The following is a 19704-nucleotide window of genomic DNA, read 5'->3' on the forward strand; positions in this document are numbered from 1 at the left end:
GACTTCAGTGCAGCTGTGCCCTCTTACACAAACTGAGGATCTGGTTCAATATGTTCAAATTAATAACATATGATGTGTGCTTTTAAACATTTGACTTTATGATGAATTATGATAGGCAGGTATATTGTTGTCATTTGGCAACCTTATTCACTTCTTGAGAAATCTTTATTTTTTTGTTTTGTCCAGCTAAATGAAGACATGTCACTGCATTATTTTAAAGGTGTAAATGATGCTGTCCAATCTAATAATGGCTAATGCAGAGTCATGCCTCATTTAAAGCATGGCTGACCAGATACACATATTAGCGACACATTCACATACTTCAACTCCAAATATCCTCCATGTGACGGGTTGGACCCCCCTTTTGGGTGTCACCTGATATGCTGGGGTCCCACTGACCCGCCCGTTCTACCAGCCTGGGCTTCCTCACCCTGTCCTTGCTGTGCCAGGCCCTCAAGCCTTCTCTAGCACACACACAGGTAAGGCCCCACCCAGCTGCAGACACAGACTGAAATCAGCAATGTGTGGAAGGATTCTGCTCGGCAATTTACCCAGCACTCATATGCACACCTCCTTTGGGGTATAAACCCAAAATTATATTGTCTTGAGCTGTATAGAGAGATCTGTGCAGCACAAGCTCATAAAAATCGATCCCTCCCTCAATGCGGAGGGAGATATGCACCACTCTTTGCACGTGCCCTCCATATGAATTGCACAAACTAGTTTATAGAAAACAAAGACAAGTTTATTAACGACAAAGGATGGATTTTAAGTGATTGTAAGGGATAACAAACAGATCAAAGCAGATTACTGAGCAAATAAAACAAAACATGCAAACTAGGTGTAAAACATTAAAGAAAGTGGCTACAAATAATAATTTCTCACCCTGAATTTTTTTTGTGCAGGTTGCAGAGTTTCTTGAAGGTAAACTGCACTGCTTGCAGCTTAAATCTCCAGGTATACTCTTCAAAGGCTGACCTTTCTCGGCCTGGGTCCCAGTCCTTCTCCCTCAATCAATTTTAGGTGTTTACAGCAGTCATCATGGGCGGGGATTCAGTGAAGAACCAGATTAACTCATTCTCCAGCCTTAAATAGAATTTACATATGGCGGGAATCTTTTGTTTCCCAGTCTGGCCCCTCACCCCTCTTAGGGCTTGTCTAAACTGGCACTTTACAGTACTGCAACTTTCTCACTCAGAGGTGTGAAAAAACACACCCCTGAGCACTGCAAGTTTCAGCGCTGTAAAGTGCCAGTGTAGATAGTGCACCAGTGCTGGTAGCTACTCCCTGGAGGTGTTTTTTTTATAGCACTGGGTGAGCTCTTTCCCAGTGCTTTGCCACGAACACACAAGACATGTTAAAGTGCTGCTGCGGCAGCACTTTAACGTTGCCAGTGAAAACGTGCCCTTAATGGAAAACACTGAAAATCCAAGATAGGGGCTAGTACCAGGTGACACAATCGTCTGACCCTGTAGTGTCAAAACAGCAACCCAGGAAGCTTCTCAGGAAGGCGGGAGACTAGTATCTTCGGAGTCTTATTGTTCTTCCTAATGGCCCATTCAGGCTGATTGCCTACTATCTGGTGGGTGTTTCCCAGATGCAAACACTTCTGCAATTGATACAGAGCTTATATTCCTAACGTCAGATACAACAGTGATACATGCATACAAGCTGGATAATCACATTCAGTAAATCATAACCTTTCCAATGATATCTCATATGACCCATCTTGCATGCAATATATCTGTTATGCCATATTCATATCATAATATTTGTATGAAGAATATTAGGGGCAACGTCACACTCCACATATGTCTAGCCATAGCTTCACCCCAGTTGTGCCTAGAAAATGCTTAAAAGGCTGAGCAAGTTGAGGTCTTGCTTAATAATAAAACTTGTACCACTTTAACTAGGTCTAGAAATATAACCTTCCCAGTCTGGATTAAGTTATATCAGTATAAGGCACCTTTATACCAGTATATTTTTTTCCTGTATAGGAAGGGGAATTAATTATCTGGAAAGACCTTGACAAGCTCTACATTTTATCCTTTCATTTGCCTTTGAAAACTGCCTATTCAATGACAAGGTTTTCAGCTCTGCTGTTAAAGAATTTTATTGTGCTTTACTAGGTTGCTAGGTTCTCACTTCTTTTCACTGGTTAAAAAACAGTGAACCAGATCCCTGATGTGTTCTGGGCGCCCGCAACTCTCATTATTCTTGCTCCCACTGTCAGCAGAACCTGTCAGGATTTGTCCGTCCCCTTGTTGTCTTGTAATTTAACTTGATTCTAAATGACACAGCTAACAAGATGGATTGACGTGCATTGATCTTCAGGTTAATACAAATATACATTGGCTCATTCCTGTATCACGCTACCATTGTTTAATATTCTCCTCTTTAGATGACTGCTGCCAACTGGGGAGTGTTATCAGCCTGACCCACTGTGCTGTCACTAACTCTTCATACAAAAGGCTAGCTGGTGAATGGAAAGTGAGTAACATTTTGTATGACTCTACTGTACATCGGCTAATACAGAAAACTTCAGCACAACTGCATGCTCATTATTTTAGACTTAAAAGGCTGAAGACTAAACCATTTGATCTTTTTAATCAAAGCTAAGGTTTTAGAGGCCCTTTGCCATATCGCTTTCATGATTACCCATGACACAGCACTGTCACCTTGGGCAACCAGCAAGTCTCTTTAATAGGAATAAAACCTGTAGTAGCCATTAGCAGCAGGGAGGCTTAGTCAAGGGAATTAGGAATTAGCCTTATTCTAATACCAAGAGCAGACATTTGTACCTACCCTTGCAGTGTAGCAGAGCTAAAAAAAAACCCTCCAGGAGTTGAGAGATGGGAATAGTTTGATTTTTTTTTTTACACCAAACACTATCTGCATACATGTAGAACTAACATATCCAAAGGCTATGTTGCTTTCCCTATGTCTGAAAAGGTAGGTTTTCTTTTTCTTTTTCTTTTTCTTTTTTTAAACTAGGCAAGAGTTTAAAGCTAAATGAACTGGGGGCTTTTGGAATGGGGAATATGTAACATTATCTGTCCAAAAAAACCCAAAAAACATATGACTATGGGGCTTTGGCAAACTGGCATGCTGTAAGGGTTCACCTTGCCCGTTGCTCTGCCAGTTTGAGGAAAGCGGTATCTCTCATTATCCCTTCCCTGGTTGCTAATGTGCAAAGTGTGCAGTGTTATGTGCAAAGTGTGCAACCCTCTCAGTGTTAGATTTCTGGCATGTTGTCACCATTCTGAATGTTGGAATTCAGGTTTAACTTGTTCAAGAAGGACTTTAGCTGTTCTCTGAATGCATAACTTCAAATTGATATTTGGAGTACATTTTACCTAAATCAGGAGACATCAGATCCTGGTGTATCTTCAATTGAGTATATTTACTATTAATCATCCATCCAATGTTCATGAATTATTAGATCTAAGCTATTAGTTGAATGAAGAATGTTTTAAGAGAAGCATCGGCTCAAACAAATTACTTTTGCTATGTATCTGACCCATCAAAGTTCAGGTTCCTTTAGTATCTCCCATGCTTTCTACACCTGATTGTTTCACCAGGCACTTTCATTTCCTGCAGAGAGATGCTGTATTAAATTTTGGTTTTAATCAAAATGTACTGAATGTTGTCAGTAGGATTTTTAAAAATATTAATGATAAAGATGGTTTTCGTTTTTGAAAGTTCTGTCTGCAGTTCTGTTACTGGAGGTGGAGGTTCTAAAATTAATCATATCTGCAACATTTAAAACCAAAGGGAGGCTTTCATAGTGTGAAATAAAGCCATTTCCCCATGAATTACAGAATAGACGAAGCAAATAAAGAACTCTGCAGTTTTATGTCCGCATTGGGACTGATCTTGCTCTTAATCCAGCCCCAGAACTGCAGTGAGAATGCAGAGGTGTAGAGAAAAATCTAAGACCCATTACAATGGTATTGTGCACACAATAGACTAATACTGCTCAGATCAAATGAAGACTTGAGTCAATATTTCTTCCACATTTCTGCCTAATTTACAGGGAGATGTATCATACTATAGATCTTTTTGAAAAGCAGAACTCCCCTTTGACACAAGTGGTGAAATATGGCCCATAGTATTTATCTGACAGTCAGTGGTTCCCAACCTTTATTGGTTTATGTACCACTTCTTACAAATTTGTTATGAAGTGAATAGATGGAACAGCAAGGTCACGTAACACCAGTGATGCATGTACCACAGTTTGGGAACCCTTGCAGAGTACACAAGATCTGCACGTTTCCTTATGATCCATTGTGATACCACAAACCTGAGTCCGATTCAAAACACACACACACACACACACACACACACACACACACACACACACACACACAGAAAATGTTGTAGTGAGGAGTATAACTATCCGCAAGCTATCTATCGGCATGTACCTCTGCCAATGTAGTAAAACACACACACGCTCTGTTGATGTACTTGAAAAGACACTTTGACCTGGGGATGTCCACACTGCAGCTAGGAGCAGTGGTTCCCAGAACAGATAGATAGATCTGCACTAGCTCAGCTCGAGCTAGTATGCTAAAATAGCACTGTGGATATTGCAGTACTAGCAGTGGCTCAGGCTCAGGACCGGCTCCAGGCACCAGCATTCCAAGCTGGTGCTTGGGGCGGCAATCTGCGAGGGGCGGCAGTCCCTGTTGTTTTGCCCCCAAGCAGTGCGCCGAATTGCCGCCACGGACGGCAGGGGCAGTCTGTGTGCCCTTAAGGCGGCCCATGAGTTTCCGCGGTGGTGGCAATTCGGCAGCAGCTTCTATATTTAGCTGTCCGCAGCGGCTTCAGCTAAACATAGAAGCTGCCGCCAAATTGCCACCGCCGCGGAAACACGCCAGCCACCTTAAGGGCACACGGACTGCCCCCGCCCTCTGCAGTGGCAATTCGGTGCGCTGCTTGGGGCGGCGAAAACTATAGAGCCGGCCCTGCTCAGGCTAGCTGCCCAATCTCAGACCAGTGTCCTTAGCTTGGACCCAGGGCATTGAGAGGGCTTGGACTTAGCAGCTAGCCTAAGCTGAGCTGAGGCTGCTTATGAAGAAAGAAGAGGAGAGAATTAAAATGGGAGAGAAAAAAATATATTGAAATTAGGACAAAGAAAGAAATAGGTGGCTGATGGAGACAGATGGAGTGAATGAGTGGGTGTAGGAGAGAGAAAGAAATGGATGAAAGGAATAAGCAAGAGAAGACTCATAACTTTTAAATGAGTGGATTTTTCTAATTTGTGCCCCTGTATTTTGTAGTACTTCCTTAAAGTCCTCCTCGATCTCATTTAGTCTGAAGCAAAGGAATGGAGTTCTGAACACTTACTTTACATCAGTTATGCTGGCTACTCTGGATTCTGGAGTCAAATAATTGGAGCAAAAGACAGAAAATCTCAAATTTGCCAGAATGCAGACACGCTCTTCTAGCAGGCCCCAACCCCCTGTTCTTACATAGATTTTTTTCTTAGAAAATCTCTGTTCAGGCCCCAGCGGTAGCAGCTGGGCTCCACTTCTCCCATAGCAGAGGCGTTGGTGGCAGTACAAAGATTAGGTAGGGAGGCAAAGAATCATCTCCATGTTCCCCCCATAAATCCAGTCTTATGCTTAGTGGTTTGATACCAGGAAGTGCGGTGACATTGTTTCCCAAGTTTCAGAGTGGTAGCCATGTTAGTCTGTCTCAGCAAAAACAACGAGAGGTCGTTGTGGCACCTTAGAGACTAACAGATTTGTCTGGGCATAAGCTGATGAAGTGGGTTCCAGCCCATGAAAGCTTATGCCCAAATAAATTTGTTAGTCTCTAAGGTGCAACTAGGACTCCTTGTCGTTATTTTTTCACTGGTCTCTCAAAATCTATTGGAAAAGACTATAGCAGCAATCCTAATAAAACTCCACTTTGCAAACTAAAGAACATATTTTTAAGGATAAGTATCTTGAATGTCATTTCACCTTGACTTCACTTGTCAAGGGAGACAAAAGCATTCGCATTTATTTGGACCAAAATATCTATAATTGTTTTTATTCCAGATCAAATTGTATCCACAAATTTGAAATTTTCATTTTCTGCATGTGGTCACTGACTATGCGAACAGTGAAATCGGGTTGAATTATGGGCCAGATGCATAGTATGTTCTGGCTGCTTTGCACTGTTCGGGTGATACGAAGCAGCTATACACCTGGTGTAACAAACCAGTCAAGCTGAGTCTGCAGAACAGCCCAAAGCAGCCAGAAGGTACCAGTGAATCTAGCTCATAATATCTATCTCCCTATTAAAGCAAGATTACTTCCAAAAATGCTAGTAAGAAAATAGAAAAGCCTAATGCTGTCAAACTGGCAGTCCTATGTTTTTAATTCTGTGCAGTGCTGTCTGGCTGCATCATCATCAGCCACGTGAAAAATATACATGACTATAAACACTGCATCCAGCTCTTTCTCTCCCTGTCTGCTTCTTAAGTTCTCTATGGCTGTAGTTATCTACTTCCTCTGCAGCTTCTAAAGACGAAGCTCCTCAAAGCTCTTTCCTACCCTGCTACTTTTGGTTATTTTTGCTATAAAAATATTTCTCTATATCTGAGGCACACTTTTCTGAGAGCAACAGCAGTTTGAAAGACTGACATCCTTCCCCCTACCCTGTTCCCCTGACTTAAACACAGTCACCTGTGTGAGAAAAGGTTCCATCTCCCTGGGACATGTGAATGTCTAAGGGCTTGTCCACACATGGAATTATTCCTGCTCAACTCCATATACAGATGCTCTTATGCTAGAATAAGAGCATCTCATTCCTATGGGGTTAAATTAAACAGGAACAGGGCACACTTATTCTGGAATAAGAGTGTCCACACACTACTCCTAGGGGAATTCTGCGCCACTACACATGCAGAGAATTTATGTCCCCTGCAGAAAAATGACTTTCTGATGAGGAAGCAAAGGGAAGCCACAAGAGCAGTCATGTGACCCTCCCCAGCAGTATGTTTCAGGTGCCCAGGGCAGCAAGCAGAGAGGTAAATCACTGTGAAGCAGGGGATGGGAGTGGGGAAGAGCTGGCTGGTGGCTCCTACCGTGCACTGGGCTCAACTGCTAGTCCCAGCTGGTCGGGGGAGGACAGGACTTCCTCTTTCCCTACACCACTTCTGGGACCTGGTTAGACCCACCCCCAGATTCCTCCCTCAGCTGCAGGAAGCTCCACAAACTCTCCCTGCTACTTCCTGCGCCCATCACTCCTCAGCTGAGGGATCCCTGTACAGGGACCTGCTCCCCCATCTGCCCAACCCCCTCGTACCCAGACCCTCCTGCTTACCCCCCTTAAATTCCAAATATTCTACTGAAGTTGTAATATATCTAGAAGTGTTCATTGTGAATAGTGAGATCACAACTCACAACATTTACATTGCAAGCTAGGTTGATGCAATGGGTCCATAAGGCTATTATTATGTATTTGCACTATAGTAACACCTATGAGCCCAAGTCATAAACCCTATTGCACTAGGTGCTGCACAAACCTCTGCTGCACAGAATAAAGAGTTCCTACCTCCAAGGGAGCGTTCAATCGAAGTAAAGTTAAATTATGTAGAAATGAGGTTACACTGTAAATTAAATCTAGGTTCATTTTGTCACCTTTATAAAATAGTCGTATTTTGTACTTCCTTTAGGCTCCTATACTGTATGAGGAGTACATCTGCTCCCTTTAAGGTCAACAGCAAAACTCCCATTAGGATATATTTACCAGGAATTTTCTTTCTTTTGTGAAACAGTGCAGCAACAGCATCGCACTTCACAGGAAGTCTGATCCTGCAGAGTCTAGGCAAGCAAAACCCACATTGACTTCGTTGAGGGTGAAAGTCAACCCAGTCCAGAGGGCCAGCACCAACGTCTAGTGCACACATCAGTCCTCTCAGATGTGCCTTGTGCTGGATTTCTGAAGAGGGACACATTTCACTCAGGGAGTTTTACCTACATAAGGCCTGCAGGACCATGCCCAGTAAGCAGTATTAGAAATTTCCCCCAACCATCTGGTAGCAAAAAGCAAATTGGAGGAACTGCATTTGTGTGCATTAAAATCTCTTCTGCTGTTCAAGATATTTTCCTCTTATGTTGAGTGAATGAGAGACACTAGCAGAAGAAATCTTAGAAATCATTCATTATGCACAAATTTACTTCAAAAGCCATGTTTTCTCTAATCAAATATTTACCAAAGACATTTTTCCCCATTGCATTTGTTTCTTTTAGAGAGGTTTCTTGAGAGGAAAATATTCCTCTGTCGATTGATTAGAAAGTATTTATTGGGAAGAATTCCCTATCAATATACACCAGCTGGGTACATGCCTTTTTACTGGTCCAGCTTCTATGTATGCCATTACTGAGCCAGTGAGCTAGAAACATGAAGTTATTTCTCTTTAAAAATGTAAGCTCTGATGCAGAATAGTTTTGAAACTTGCACAGAGAGTCTGATGGTAACATAAAGAGACAGTGTCTCCCCTATGCAAAGACCCTGCTAGTCTAGCACTGCCCCCATCCCCCTTTACAGTAGGGGCTCTTCAAACATTTGCGGCATTGGCAGTTATCATTTATATGCACTTCAGAAATAGTTTGGGGTTTAAAAAAATTGAAATTATGCCCAGCTCAATCTCTGAAGGGTAATGGGGGTTTAAAAGCGTAACTGAGGGCATTGTTATTTGCAGACAAAGGGCTTGCACGAGTGGAGCTGAGGTGATGTGACCTGCTGCATCTTAGTCACTCGTGGAAAAACAGGGGGAAACAAAATTACTTTCCTTTTCCTCCTTCTATCAAAATTTGCTCTGCATCTTTCTGTCAGGAGGGAAGATTCCTTCATCTTCCCACTAGAGGAAAACGCATTACACTGCCCAATACTTAGCCTTTGTGCTGAAGTATAGAATTTGTCTCTAAATCAGAAGTGGGCAAACTACAGCTCACAGGCCACATCTGGCCCGCAGGACCGTTCTGCCTGGCCCCTGAGCTCCTGGCCAGGGAGGCTAACCCCCAGCCCCAGCCCCACTGTCCCCACTTCTCCACAGCCTCAGTGCGCTGTGCCACCAGCGCTCTGACCTGCCGCTTCTGCCGGGCAGCGTGGGCAGCGGGGCTGGCTCCAGCCAGGTGGTGGAGCTGTGAGCTCTTGCTGCTCTGTGCATCATAGTAAGGAAGCAGGGAGGTTGCATAAGGGGCAGGAGGTCCCAGGGGTCAGTCAGGGAGCAGGGGGCGGTTGGATGGGGCGGAGGTTCTGAGGGAGGGTTAGGGGACAGGGAACAGGGGTGTGGATAGGTGTGGGAATCCCGGGGGGTGGAGTTAAGGGGCAGGGGTGTGGATAGGGGTTGGAACAGTCAGGGGACAGGGAGCAAGGGGAGGTTGGATGGGGCGGAGGTTCCAGGGGAGGGTCAGGGATGGGGAACGAGGGGTTGGATAGGTGTGGAAATCTCAGAGGGGGGCTGTCAGGGGAAGGGGTATGGATAGGGGATGGGGCAGTCGGGACAGGAAGCAGAGGGGGTTGGATAGGGGGTGGTTAGGAGTGAAGGAGGGTGGTTAGGAGGGCAGTCAGGGGACAGGGAGAAGGGGGGTTAGATAGAAGATGGGGTCCTGGGGAGTGGTCAGGGGCAGGAATCCCAGGAGGGGGTGGTCAGGGTCAAGGAGCAGTCAGGGGGCGGGAAGTGGGAGGGGGCAGATAGGGGGCGGGAGACAGGCTGTTTGGGGAGGCCCCAGGACCGGCGCTAGGGGTTTTAGCGCCCTAGGTGTACGGCAATTTCGGTGCCCCCCGCCCTGGTCCCGCGGCTCCAGTGGAGCTGCTGCAGTGGTGCCTGCGGGAGGTCCACCGGAGCCGCAGGAGCAGCCGACCGTCCGCAGGCACCACTGCGGCAGCTCCACTGGAGCCGTCTGCCGCCCCGTCTGGCAAAATGCTGCCCACCAATAATCCTGGCGCCCTAGGCGATTGCCTAGGCCGCCTAAATGGAAGCACCGGCCCTAGGAGGCCCCTACCTTCCCTACCCGGCCCTCCATACAGTTTTGCAATGCCGATGTGGCCCTCAGGCCAAAAAGTTTGCCAATCCCTGCTCTAAATGGAAAGTCAGTGAAAGTCATTGAGGCAGTGTGCTTCACTCATGCCCTTAGGCAAATTTTTGACAGCCGAAATGCTAATTCCTAGACATCATAAGAGGCTGTGAGCTGTAATATCACTACACTGATTTACTGGGTTTCATGGACATATTCAGTACAATTTAAGGATTTATTTAAAGACCAGTTTCTTTCTGACCCCACTTGAATTTCCATTCAGTGGAGCAGGAGTACACCAACACATCCGCAATGTGGGGAGGGGTGGGCCATTTCAACAGAGCTGAATTTTACGTTTTCAGTTCTTCCACAAGCAAGTAGGTAACTGTAGTCCTAGCTGAAGGGCTGGGGGAAGATTAGTTTACTTCAGTGGACTTACTAGGACCAATTTATGTCATGGACTAATCCGAATGTGATCCTATTACAGCAAGGTCAGGTGGGATTGTACTAGTTTTTGATTGCCTCAGTTTGTTCGTTTAACTTTTTCCATTTTGTGTATTTTTAAGCATTTCTTGTCATTACCAGTGCCCCTCTGAGACTTCCCAGTTAGCAAAGAGATTGGGAGCCTGAGTCAGTCAAACAAAATGTTTGTAGATGGTAATTGGGAGAGTGGCTCTGATTAGAAGGGGGTCATATCTCTCATTGAATATCACTCATTGAAATCCAGAGAGTAGCAAACAAAAGTCATTACAATTTTTCAGCAATTTGGAGATTAATGTGAAGTGGATTGGCCAACTGGAGTATATTATTACCTAAGTGTTCTTAGCACAGATAGCTGGAAAAGCTGTAACTGATGTAGAAACTGGTGACTGTGAATTCCCAATCCAGTATCTGGTGAACAAGTGTCCATGTCATAAAAATAGCCATCACAACCAGTATTAACCTGTACCATATCAGGAGAGAAAGCAAGGCTTAATTGGCAGGGACACATGTGGTATCCCTTCCAGGATTGAATAACAATGACAAGGCAGTGTGGGAAAGACTACATTTTCACAAGCCATGTTTTTCCTGTTCTGTAGCTGAACAGAGGATTTGGGTTTCCACTGATTGATCCAGCACCTTTCACCATTGATCACAAATAGGATCTGATTTCTTATTCATCAGATAAAAGAGAGCATGTGTTTCAAACTGTCCATTAGCAAGAATGCATGGCATTGTCTTTCTCAGGCATAAGTATTTAAGTAACCCTCACTGGACATCACCTATGAAATCAGGCAAAAAAAAACCACCTTCATTTTTTCTCTTATTCTTTCATCTGGCTATTGAACATAAATGGTGATAAAAAGTACTGTATCTTTTCGTGGCTTATGTAAAGCAATCGACAATCATACATTTGGTAAGGAGAGGGGCGCAATGGATTCCTCTCCTAATTAACGTCTTAAAATCTCCCTTCATTTGGTTATGTTCCATTCCTGTCAGGGACATTTTCGCTTTCTTATGTACATGACCCAATTTTCTTCGGCAAAAGCTGAAACACTGAGTAACAATGAAAATTCTCTCATTACAGGGGCAGCTCTAGGTATTTTGCCGCCCCAAGCACAGCAGGCAGGCTGCCTTCGGTGGCTTGCCTGCGGGAGGTCCCCGGTCCTGCGGATTCGGCAGCACGCCTGCGGGAGGTCCGCTGAAGCTGTGGGGCCAGGGGACCCTCCGCAGGCATGCCACCGAAGGCAGCCTGCCTGCCGCCCTCACGGTGACCAGCAGAGTGTCCCCCGTGGCTTGCTGCCCCAGGCACGCGTTTGGCGTGCTGGTTCCTGGAGCCGCCTCTGTCTCATTATACAAGTATAAATCAGTACGAGACTCCATGGAGCTTGAGTAACAATTGATGGTGACGAGCAAAACAAAAGATGATGCTCAAATACGACAGACAATGCTGTGTGCCAGTGATTCATTGCTCACTGGCCTACAGAGTACTCTAAAGAGTTGCACTACATGGTTCTGAATGTTGGAGGTTAGGTGCCTGTAGTTCTGATGAATTCTAGCACTATAATAACACTACAGAAGATGTGATCAGTGTTATTGACACCACATCAGGGCCACTCGGTGGGGGGGGGGGAAGTGGAGCAATTTGCCTCGGGCCCCGCAGGGGCCCCCATGAGAGCTTTTCGGGGGCCCTGGAGCAGGGTCCTTCACTCGCTCCGGGGGCCCTGGAAAACTCTCGCAGGGCCTGGGCCCCCGGAGCTTCTTCCGCTCCGGGTCTTCAGCAGCAATTCGGCGGCAGAAGGGTCCTTCCGCCCTGGGGACCCGCCGCCGAAGACCTCAGGCCCCCTGAATCCTCTGGGCAGCCATGCACCACATGTATGTGCATTGCACTTCCTTCTAGTGACAAATAAACCCCTAAAATTGGGAGGTTTAGTTCAAATAACCTTTCTTTCTGCTGACCACATGCTTAGCCATTCCTCTGATTTTCTCCTTCCCTCAACTCTAAATAAAGCTTGCAAAGCACTTTGAAAATATAAAATGCTTGATAAATTTTGTGAAATTACTTACGTTGACAGTTTTTTACCTCCCTCTGTGTTGATTGTTGTGCTGGGATTGTAAATTGTCAATATCACTGAGACCACTGAGGGGGGACGGTGAGAAACTGTCAGCATATTCTGATACTGAAAATAATAATGATAACTAATAATGATAGTATTATTTCCATCCAAGGATCTCAGAGCACTTTTCAAACATTAATGAACTTAAAGTCCCAGGGTAGGTAAATATTATCCCTGTTGTACAAATGAGGAAACAGAGGCACAGATTGGTGAAAGGACTTGCTCAAGATTACATAGAGAGGTCTTGACAAAGCCAGGAGTAGAACCCAGATCGCTCAATTCAAGTCTTATGCTTTATCCACTCAGCTACGCTCCACTCTAAATTTACTTTTATCATTTTTTCAGCCAGTCCAAGGGTTTCAATAACCGACACACAAAACATCCTAATTTGATCTTATCTAGCTCTCATGTGACACATTTTCAACTGAAATGCCATCACTTCTCTAAAATATGCCATGACTTGTTCAGTCAGTGACATGCAAATAATTTTTAGCAGGTTCTTAGACAGATACAAAGGATCATCTATATGTGGCTATTTTTGAAACATCGTTATGCATGTCTGCTTCCAAGTTAATCGTTAGTTTATTTATGTTCGAATAAACATAAAAATAAATTTGACAGAAGTAAAAATACCCAAAACTGTACAGTTTATTCTTCTTCCCTTTCCTGCTATTACCATTTACTTAGGCTTTACTGTGGCCTGTTTCAGAATATCTGTGATGCGAGCCATCCATTGTAGAGAATTATGTTTGCTGAGTGACCATTTATAATATCCTGAACAGAAATTATGCTTCATGGTAGACTTTTAAAGTAGTTTGAAATTATTCTACCAACTCTTAGGCTAGTAATTAGTCAGTTTCTCTCTTGGGGTACACCTACACAGAGATAAAAGACCCACAGTGTGGCTGCCGTTAGCCTGGGTCAGCAGATTCAAGCTCAGGCTGTAGGGCTAAAAATCGCTGTGTAGATGTTTGGGGTTGGGCTGGAGTCTGAGCTCTGGGACACTCCACCCTTACAGGGTCCCAGAGCTCAGGCAATTGTTAGCCCTGCAGCCAAATCCCTCAAGCCCAGTGGCTGGCCAAGGTCCAGGGGCGGCTTCTGGCCCCAGCACGCCAAGCGCGCACTTGGGGTGGCAAGCCGTGGGGGATGCTCTGCCAGTTGCCGCGGGGGCGGCAGGCAGGCTGCCTTCGGCGGCTTGCCTGCGTAAGGTCCGCCGAAGCCACGGGACCAGCAGACCCTCTGCAGGCAAGCCACCGAACACAGCCTGCCTGCCGTGCTTGGGGCGGCGAAATGCCTAGAGCCGCCCCTGCCAAAGTCATCTGACTTGATTTTTTGTATTCCTGTGTAGTCATACCCTCAGTGACATATGAGTTTATATGAGAATACATGCTTTCATCCTGAAAGATTCCCAGGGAAATCTGTTTTCTTCATGTAGACTAAATTAAAGTGACTCCAGACTGAATCTTGTGAAATCCATTAGTCTTTCAAAAAGAAAAATGTGTTTCTATTAACTGAACAGCAGTCTTGTCTCTGGATATTTCATCCCGAAGAGTGGAAAATCTGTGTGAATAATTCATGATGAATCATTCTATTAACTTCACCCCTTTTTGTTTATGAATTGTCTATGAACAGATCAAAATTGTCAACTGAATAATTTCTCCAAATCATTTTGGAATGTTTATGAAACAGTTTGTTGTACAGGATTTATATTCTAAGTTCAATTTATATTGCTTGGTACTGATTTGAAGTCGTATGTCAAATTGCATATTTCTGTTTCCTGACTAGATCACCATAGCTCTTAAAATTGAATTTCTGGTATAAATACTCATGCTTCTGTATTCAAATCACAGATTCCCACAAAAAATCTCAAGTATTTGTTTATGTGTTGTTTCCATTAATATTCATGTCAATAAACTCATTCCTTATGTCTTACTTATCAGCACAGATAGTTATCCTGAATAAATTATTCTGGACTAACTATTGCTGATTTATCTGTACGTATGGAAGTTCCTATTCCAGAATAAGATTAGTTTACTTTATTCCAAATTAATTTTTATTCTGGATTAACTTTCATGTGTAGACAAGTTTAGAATATTCATGGAAACACATTGGAAATAAACATAGTTCAAGCAAATTTTATTTTAAAATTTCGAAAAGAAATTCTTTGCAGTGTTGCACAGCTCTCTGAGGAAAAGGTGTTGTCTAGCATTCTAATCATTGGCTTTGGGAGCTAAAAACCTCTTGGGCAGCTGGTTGGGAATTTTCTGTCTGAATGATTTTTCGAACAGAAAATGCAGTTTCTGTAAAATGCAGAATTCAATACAGTTCCCCCTCTGACCCAGCTGCATGGTGCACTATGGGAGATGTAGTCCAACCAGGGATCTCAGCCTGTACGAGAGAATGGGGCCCTGAACTAGACCTCCAAAAAATAACATAGGGGAGAGTGGGGATTGGGGGCAGAAGTTCCCTGTGAATGAGAGGACAGATGGATAGGAGGGGGAGCAAGGAAAGGTACTGAGATTTTGAGGAAGAGAGGAGAGCAGCCATCTTCAGCCTGGGAAGGATGGTCCTGACGTTGCTACCTCCTCCTACGCCTATTTCAGCCCCTCTGGGTCCCACTCCCTACTCTCTAGCTCAGTCTCAAGTTCTGCAGCAACCTCTCCAGCCCCTTTAGGTCCCTCTCTCACCTCTGCCTCATCCCCGTGTGCAAATTTACATGGGAGCAGACAGACCCTCAACAATATTTCCATTGCAGAAGCACTAACCTCTCCCCTGCCCGCTAGTTCTGCTACCCTGGAGGGAGAACAAGAGCATCAGGCTCCCAATGAGACTGCCATGTGTCACTGTGGCACAATGGGAAAATACAATTTCAAGTTGAACTGAAACTGACTCAAAATGCTTCATTTTGAGTCAGTTCAACAAACCGAACAGAACATTTTGATTTGGGGAATATGGAAACATTTTGGTTTCGATCAAAAATGTCAGCACAAAACATTTGAACATTTTCTAATAACATTTTTCAGAATTTCTGTTCTGTGTAAAATTGTAAAATTTCAACTTTGTCGTGATTTGAGATGAAAACAGATGTTGGAATTTCCTGAAGTACAGAAATCCTGAGTTTTTGGCAGCTCTACTGCTGGGTTTTAGTTCCAGACTTTTACTCTGTTTCCCTTGGCAGTCTTAGGACAGTTACTAATGGCTAGATTTTTAGAAGACCTCAGCTCTCATTTAGTCACCCAAGTAGATCTGGCCACTTTATTAAGGTGTCTATATGGGAACTGAGGTCTCTTGAAAATTGGGTCTTAACAAATCTGCCTCAGTTTCCCCATGTTTATGATGAAAACAGTAATGGTTAGCTACCTCTCTGATGTGTTGTGAGATTAATTAGCAAATATGTGTAAAGTGCTATGTGAATGCTAAGCAGTGTTACTGAAGGTGCAAAATATCCCTTGTGTTCCTTAATTAATTATAGTTCTTTTTAAGCCTAGGGTTTCGTTTTAATGGGAAGTGAACAATGAATGCATCTGTGACAATATACATTTGCTGTAATTATCAACATCATATCCAATGGTTAAATGTCTTCTCCTGATTTTCCTCTTTTACCTATTGGACTGAACATATGCTTAAACCTTGTATGCATAAAGCCTAGTACAGTTTGTTGCATACATATGCTAGTAGTGGCCTGGAAGGGGACGCTGCCTGGCACAGCACAGTGGGACTGAGCCCCCTAATCCACCCACCCCCAATGCCAGGTAATGTGCTAGGATGGGGCGGCAGCAGTCTCCCGAGTCCAGGTAGCTTCTGGCCACGCTGCCTGGGAGGGGACACTGCCTGGCGTGGTGCAGCAGAGTGTGACAGAGGCCCCCCCCCCACCATGGAGAAGGGATGGGATGGGGAGAGTGTGGGTGCCCTGGAGTGGGGTGGAGTCACGTGAAGGTGTCATGTGGGAGTGTCAAGTGGTGAGGCCATGTGCCCCCCTTTGGCTGGTGCCCCCTTTGTGTCCCTTCCCACTAGTTGCCATTAGCTAGTACCATTTAACAGGATGCAGCAATCCTAATTTAGTTTATATAAACATGGAAATGCCCTAATGACCTTCACTGGGATTTGTTCAGCTGTACTATGATAAAGCAATAGTCTGTCTAAAAAAGGATCCTTACTGAGAGTTTCATATGTGGTCTGATTTAATGCTCTAAAGCACTGAGTTCAATATAGCAAAGTCCAAGAAAGATTCTCAGTATAAGTCTAATTCCTTAGAAAGAAATGCTGGATTAATGAAAAGCCTAACTCGGAAAAACCCATTCAAAAGCTAAACTATGGTTTTTCCAGTATGAATAAATAGGGTACAGGGAGCGACCCATTCTAGCTGGCTCTCCAAGGCAGAGGACAGGTTTGTTGCAGCAGTACCCTGTGCAGCCTGAGTATACAAGGCAACAAAGACCCAATAGCCAAGCCTCTAGCACTTCCACCCTTCCTTTCCCTCCTTGAGATGGACTGGCAGACAACAGGAGATGGAGGGCGAGGGTCAGCGGATCCTGTAAGTGTCACAAAGGGAAACTCCTACAGAATGTTATAGGGTTCGATAGCACTTGTTCTGAAGACTTATAACATTGAACAGAAAATGATCCCCCCCCCGTGATGTCGATTTTTTTTACACCAACCCATGCAACTCTGTAGCACAGATATAATTCTCTATTAAATTTTAGAGGAGGCTTCAAAAAGTTACTATTTTCTATTAACTTTTATAGAATTTTTTCATTAGGCAGGATCGTGTGAAGGACAGTGAACACCCAGTGAAGGAAAAAGGAGTAGGGGAAAGTGAACAGCAGCTCATCTCGCAGCAGATTCCATTAAATGTGAAGGGCCTTCCTGCATAAAATGTTTTCAACTTGTTGCATAGTATATGGGATGGCCATTTGTTAGCTAATTCTGTTAAGGCCTGATCCTGCAAGCCATATTCAAACAAGTAGTCTCACTGGCTTTACTAAATGGCAAGATAAGACTCTCAGCAATGTTCCAGCATTGCCAAAGAGGAAAAGAGGTAAGAGCCAGATGTTTGACTTCTCCAGGACTTAGCATGTGAGTTAGAGTTGCAACTTGGGCCTTAATACCCTAAAATGCATTTAGCCTGAACCTGCTGATTTGTATGTGTGCATGTTTTCCAGAGTCCCTGGGTTATCTGTGCATTAGTTTTCCATTATTGTGTAATTGTGTGAATTGTTTTCCTCCTCTGCTCCCCGCATTAAAGACAGATGTTCAAAGTCACAGGCCTTGGGGTTCTGTTGAATACCTATGAACTGTAGTTCAGGAAAAGTTATTGGCCAATTAAGTTCCATCTTTTATCCAGCCATTTTAAAATCTAACCTAGACAATTTTCACAGATAACCTGAAAATACAAAAACAAAGTTAATCAGACTTGTGATTATTTCAGACTATTATAGTGTAACATAAATAAGTGTAACACATTCAAATAAGCTGTAATAGAGCTATATTTCAGAACTAAGGCAGCACTATAGTGGTGGTAGCAACACATACACAAACTACACTCTAAAATGCTCCGTTTTTTTCCTTCAAGAAGATATAATTCTACAAAATACCCAGCAGATGGTGCTGCTGATAGTAAAAAGTGCTGTTTGTGAGTGAGAGAAGCAAGCTGGCAAATGTTAAGGATAGAAAGTGTTCACCTTTAAAAGTAACAGAGCAAAGTGACAGTGTGAAATATTTATTTGGCCTCCCAAAGCTAAACCTTATTTATCTGCATCATACTGCTTTGGGTGATATACAATTTGGTGGTCAGCAAAGTGGTTAATGGAAAGTCCACCTATAGCACTATGTTAGAGCTTGATGTAGTAGCAATTCAATTTTCCTCTACTAAGAAAAGGTTACTTTCTGCCCTCTTGACGATGCTGGTGCACTGTTGGGTGCCTCATTTCATTATTTAGTGAGTTGACCAGCACACCACAACTTTAGACTCACTTGTTACCCAGAGTTTCCAGCCAAGCTAGCCAGGTTTGGGAGGAGGCTTTTATCACAGGTTGTACATTTTGTCTTGGGACATGAGTAAACTGCTCTTCTGGAGGGCTATGGTCCCATTCCTTCATGACTTGGGTCAATAGGGGTATATCTACACTGCAGCTGAGGCGTGTGAGTAGGCAGATTTCACACTAGCTCATATTGAGCTAGCACAGTAAAAATAGCAGTGTGGACGCTGCAGCATGGGCAACGGCTCAGGCCACTGAACTCAGACACAGGGGGTCAGACAAGCTTGGACTCGGGTTGCTAGCCTGAGCCACCCCAGAGCCTCAACATCCACATTGCTATTTTTAGCGCACTAGCTCAACCTGAGCTAGCATGAGTCTGTCTGCCCATGCCGGGAATCACATTGCCCAGCTGAAGGGTAGATGTACCCTAGAAGTTTTGCTTTTGGCTTCAGTGACGCAGGACTAAGACCTTAATGCTAATGTTTAGATTCATCACGTTGATTTTGGTTTTCACCTGCCCCAACTCCCACTCTACCTTAAGTATCAGAGGGATAGCCGTGTTAGTCTGGATCTGTAAAAGCAGCAAAGAGTCCTGTGGCACCTTATAGACTAACAGACGTTTTGGAGCATGAGCTTTCGTGGGTGAATACCCACTTTGTCAGATGCATGTAGTGGAAATTTCCAGGGGCAGCTATATATATGCAGGCAAGCTAGAGATAATGAGGTAGTTCAATCAGGGAGGATGAGGCCCTGTTCTAGCAGTTGAGGTGTGAAAACCAAGGGAGGAGAAACTGGTTCTGTAATTGGCAAGCCATTCACAGTCTTTGTTTAATCCTAAGATAATGGTGTCAGATTTGCAGATGAACTGAAGCTCAGCAGTTTCTCTTTGAAGTCTGGTTCTACCTTAATGCCTAAGACCAGTAGGCAGGCCAGGCTGACTTCTCCCTCCTCACTCCTTATTCTAATTGTTAGTAAATATAGAAACAATATAAATGTTTTTCACAGTTATTGACTGAGACAGCAGAACATTTCAAAACAAGGAATATTGTGGAGTAATGACAGCTCTTTACTCAGTGCAAGTGGGGACTGGACTCATGTGTGGACTGAAGCTTT

The 19704-nt window shown here is 44.0% G+C and overlaps 1 protein-coding gene across 2 annotated transcripts in view; it reads left to right on the forward strand.

Moving 5' to 3' along the window:
- Window positions 1-2902: 2902 nt before the first annotated feature.
- The window catches only part of TRPM1 (transient receptor potential cation channel subfamily M member 1), a 173301-nt gene continuing 156499 nt past the window's right edge, over window positions 2903-19704 (forward strand). For both annotated transcript variants that reach the window (XM_050967894.1, XM_050967896.1), the window contains exon 1: window positions 2903-2952. In XM_050967894.1, coding sequence (XP_050823851.1) covers window positions 2941-2952 — 12 coding nt within the window. In that variant the 5' untranslated portion in view covers window positions 2903-2940. The remainder of the gene's footprint in view (window positions 2953-19704) is intronic.

The sequence above is a fragment of the Gopherus flavomarginatus genome, chromosome 9, assembly GCF_025201925.1.
Source record: "Gopherus flavomarginatus isolate rGopFla2 chromosome 9, rGopFla2.mat.asm, whole genome shotgun sequence".
Classification (NCBI taxonomy): Eukaryota; Metazoa; Chordata; order Testudines; family Testudinidae; genus Gopherus; species Gopherus flavomarginatus.